Source organism: Diaphorina citri, unplaced genomic scaffold (assembly GCF_000475195.1).
Source record: "Diaphorina citri unplaced genomic scaffold, Diaci psyllid genome assembly version 1.1 scaffold5028, whole genome shotgun sequence".
Classification (NCBI taxonomy): domain Eukaryota; kingdom Metazoa; phylum Arthropoda; class Insecta; order Hemiptera; family Psyllidae; genus Diaphorina; species Diaphorina citri.
The window spans coordinates 4,578-9,172 of NW_007382407.1; the positions used below are offsets into that span (position 1 = coordinate 4,578).

At 41.0% G+C, this 4,595-nt stretch overlaps 1 protein-coding gene across 1 annotated transcript; it reads right to left on the reverse strand.

Annotated features, from left to right (window-relative positions):
* Positions 1-3,305: 3,305 nt before the first annotated feature.
* On the reverse strand, positions 3,306-4,547 carry LOC103521340 (uncharacterized protein K02A2.6-like). Its single transcript, XM_008486448.1, has one exon. The coding sequence runs from the start codon at positions 4,545-4,547 to the stop codon at positions 3,306-3,308; it is 1,242 nt and encodes a 413-aa protein (XP_008484670.1).
* Positions 4,548-4,595: the final 48 nt, after the last annotated feature.

A 4,595-nucleotide genomic window follows, 5' to 3' on the forward strand; every position in this document is an offset into this window, starting at 1 on the left:
AGTAATGTACTTCATTTTAGTTTTTAAGTGTTAGTTCTTATTAATATGTATTTGACTCTATAATTTGTTTAATCGCATCCATGTATCCGATGACTAAAAGAGATTAGTGATATGCCCGGAATTTTTAAGAGACCCTCCCCTGCCTGGGACGAACAAAGACAAGAGATCTCACTGAGGAGGATTATAACTAGAAAGGTAGGAGCGAGTGGTGTGGTAGAATTGAACAATTACATGAGAAGAATCTTATGGGTTCTAAGTCGTGGGTATCTCGCCGTTCTCTACCATTAGGGGTGTACTAACCTTGCGTGTAGAAGAAATTTGAAAGTATAAATAGTCACGAAACTTAGAAAGTGTATTCGCGCCCGGGCAAGGAGTATTAAAAGGCGTCTTCCACGCGTACGGGATGTGAATTAAGCCGGATAATAAGAGACGGTAGAGAGACAAACCTATTAGTCCCGAGCGGATTATTTGTTTGAGAGGATAACGGAAGATAATAAAGAAGTGGTAAGACTTCGACAGAGACAATAATATGCAAATAGTGTTAGTAAACCAAAAAATCGACCCCGTAACTGACAGTTGAGGATGGAACGAGGAAGAGAGTTGTTCGAGTTAGATCGTAAACAAAATCGAGTCAATCCAAAAAGACGTTATTTACTACAGAGACGTAGATCCACTACAATTGAAAAAATAACACCTAGACATACGGAGACACCGAGGGTTAAATCGTACAGCACTTTTTGGAAGAGAGATTTTTACGCTAACTTTATAAGCGAACCCCTACCGGCCAGTGGAACAGCTTGAGGAGAGGCGTGTGACTAGACCGTGTAATAGGAGCTTTGTGTGGGGAAAATATGAAACTCTGTCAGACCTCAGTAGGTGAGATACATAAAGGTGGGGATAGGGGGAACCAAGGAAGTTACGGGAGTTTTGCGGGTGTGGAAGTGCCTTAGTTTACGAAATTGCATAGGATGTTTATTGTTTGTGTTACCCCATCCGGGTTTGAGAAGGACGAAAGGAATATTGTGTAGTAGGCCATGTTGGTTTCTACACCAGACAACATCGTTTCGGGTGAGATTTAGGTCGAAGAGACCGACCCGTAAAGATAGATTAAGTACCCTCTCAGAAGATGTTGTCCTAGGAATCTTATGGGGTATCACCAACTCGGGCAGAAACTGCCCTGGTGTGTGTGTGTTGTGTGGGGGTTTGTGTGGTGTGTTGTGGTTGTGTGGGGTGTCGGGTGGTGGTGTGTGTTAGGGGTAAGTGGGGTGTGGTAGTCCGTGGATGTAGGTGGGTGGTGGTGGTAGTGTGTAGGGTGGTGGTGGTTAGTGTGTAAGGGTGGGTGTGTGTGTGTGGTGGTGTATGTGGGTGTGGTGGTGGGTAGGGGTGGTGTTGGTGGTGGTGTGGGTAGGGTGTGTGGGTGTGGTGGTGTCGGTTTGTGGTAGGGTGGGTGTGTGTGGTGGTGGTGTGTGGGTAGGTGGTGGTTGTGGCGTAAGGGTGGTGTGTGTGTGTTGGTTAAGTGTGTGTGTGTAGTGTTTGTGTGTGGGTGGGTGTGTAGGAGTGGTGTGTGTGAGTAGGTGGGTGTGTGTAGTGTGTTCGTTGTGGTGTGTGTGGTGTTCCAGCCGATGGGCGAAGGGGACTGTACGGGTGTCGTCGTTCGTATTATCGTAATCTGAAATTGGTGGCGGTAATAACTTAGTCCTTACTTTACACTACTAAAATTCTCGGGATAACAAGTGGGGCTCCGTGAGAGAGAATTGTTGATCTTTTTTTTTTTTTTTAGTAGTTTTAGCCAGGCTTCCCGGCAAAAGAGCACTTTCTCTGTATTTTGCCAGAGTAATCGGTAAAGAAGTGCAAAAACTTGAGCGCGGTAAAACTTAGTCCTACCTCACACTTTTAAAGTTCATCGGATACAGTGGGCTCATGAAAAGAGTTTGTTGGTGGTTTTTTAAGGTAGTTTTAGCAGGGCTCCGGCAAAAGAGTGCACGTTTTCTCCTTGTTGGTTTTCACAGGATAATAGCCACTCGTATGTCTGTATGGGTGTCTGTCTGTCTACCTGTCTGCGTCTCGTTTGTAAAAAGGATTAACCAAAACCTTAACATACGTATTCCTCATTCTTATTGATTTTTAAAGTGCTAAGATGTTCGCAGTGTACATGTTGTTTAGATGTTAAATAAATATTTCTAAACCATACAGTCCGAATGTAATTATTTGGTACCCAGCATTGGTCAAATTAGAGAAACAGTGGAAATGAAGATAATACATGATGTCATTATCGCTTCGATATGAGTCAGTTAGCTTCATAACGTTAGCAGGTTTTAAAATATACTTCGGCAGCCCTGGAGTCGTTTTTCCCGGTAAAAGAGCAAATATCTCCAAAATAAAGGGGGATTAGCAATTTGTTACAAAAACCGGGCTTTTACTTCCCCTAAACCTTTTAAAGAAAAATAGGTCAAAGAGCAAATAGGTCCAGAGGCGAAATAGGTCCAGCTGACATGATGTCATATCGCTCGATATGATATTTAAATCAAGACTAGAGCCCGTTCTCCCTTTATTTCCAATATAATGTTTAAGTCACCCATCCATTTATTGGCCTTGCTCGGTGTAGCTTAACATAGATGACGCTAAAACCGGTCTTAAATTAACGGCTGAAGTGTTATCTAAAACTTTCTCGCTTTGAGTTTATAGGTCGTCGCGACAAATTTCAAGATCAGAGCTTATTTGTGTGAGAAAATGTGAAAAAAATCCCGCAAAAACCAGTTTTTTTTGGTTTTTTGGCTTTATGGTTTTCTGGACAAAATTTGCACCACCATTTTCGTGATCCTGGTAAAAAGACCTTTAATTTGATATATAGGTCGACCAGGTTTGGATAAGTCCTTCTATGGGGACAGACTGACTGACTGACAGACAGACAGACAGACCGACACCGAAGCGAATACAATAGTCCGTCCCTTATAGCTTTTTACTTTCCTTATCCTATAGGTTGGAAAGTAATGTAATCGGGTCAAAATTTCGATGGTCAGTTTTTAGTGCCAAAACACGTTTTGAGGTCCCCAGAGCCTAAATAAGTTCAACCTCTTGGGGGGAATAACCTTCCTTCCAGATCTAGTGTACACATTCTCACTACTTGGCATGATTTCATCTTCTCCCTCTGTCATACTCATATAATCATCTAAACTTTCTTCACTTTCCAACAAATCATTTTCTTCTTCCTCTTCAATATCACTCAGTACTTCCACGTCATTATTACTCAACACAGTCACATCACCTTCTTCTCTCTCTTCAGGTTGTGTGAGTAAATTAGATTCCTAAACAAGAACTCTAACATCTTGAGGTGCATCATTCTGTTGACATTCTATTACTTGTCTTTTCTTGCTTGGAGAAAACGTTTGATTAGGCGCGAGGATAAGAAATTTCCTATTTCTTCGCACTTCACCAGAAAATGTTTGAACAACATAGGATCGGGGTTCACCAGATTCTCGTTTTACAACACCATACCTCTTCAAGTCAACAATCCAAACTCTATCACTTGGATTCAAAGGTTTTAAATTACTAGCAGAATGTCTTTCATTATAATTTGATATTTGCTTGTCCAGCCTTTGTTCACACCACACTTTGAAACCTTCATGATCTATAACTTGTCTATCTTCTAGTAAGCAAGGCAAAGTATCTCTTAATCTTCGGCCCATGAGTAGTTCTGCTGGGCTGTAGCCACCAGGATATATTGCACTATTTCTATAGGCCAACAAACCAAGGAACGGATCATCATTCTTTGTCATTATATTTTTTACACACTTGACTGCATTTTCAACTCTCCCATTGGACTGACTATACCTTGGACTGCTTGTGATCAATTTGAAACCATAGTTCTTGGCAAATGTTAAGAACTCATTAGATGCAAAACAAGGACCGTTGTCCGAGCGGACTTCGAGTGGTATTCCAAATCTAGCGAACACAGCTTTACATTTGTCAATTATTTCAGAACTTCTCATAGAGTTTAATCTTAATACTTCAATATAACTGGAATAATAATCTACCATTACCAAATATTGCTTCTTATTTATTTCAGCAATGTCTATTCCAACACGTTCCCATGCATTGTTTGGTACAGGGGACGGTAACAAAGGTTCTCTATTATTTTGTCGAAGTTCAATACATTCCGGACAGTTTGTTACTAGTTGCTGAATCTGATCCGACAAGCCTGGCCAGTACACTGAGTCACTTGCACGTCTTCTACACTTCGTGATGCCTTGGTGTCCCTCATGTATCTTATTCAATATTTCTTTCCTCAGAGACCTTGGTATGACCATACAATGACCTTTCATCAACATTCCATTGTACATGGACAACTCTTCTTTAACACACCAATAAGGTACAATGTCCTTTTCTAAAAGTGAACATTTATCTGGCCAACCATTGACAACATATTGTTTTAACTTATCAATTTCTGAATCTTTACTTTGCTCTTCAAGAATCTGAGTCAATCTTTCATCTGAAGCAGGCATAGAGTCACGGATGGCTTTTTCAAGAGCGGCAATTTCATCCCACATAGAGATGTTGTCAACCTGATTCAGTGGTACAAATAATATATCTTCAGA

Excerpts from the sequence above, each read along its gene's own strand:
- LOC103521340 (XM_008486448.1), bottom strand. The coding sequence starts at position 4,547 with ATGTGGGATGAAATTGCCGCTCTTGAAAAAGCCATCCGTGACTCTATG.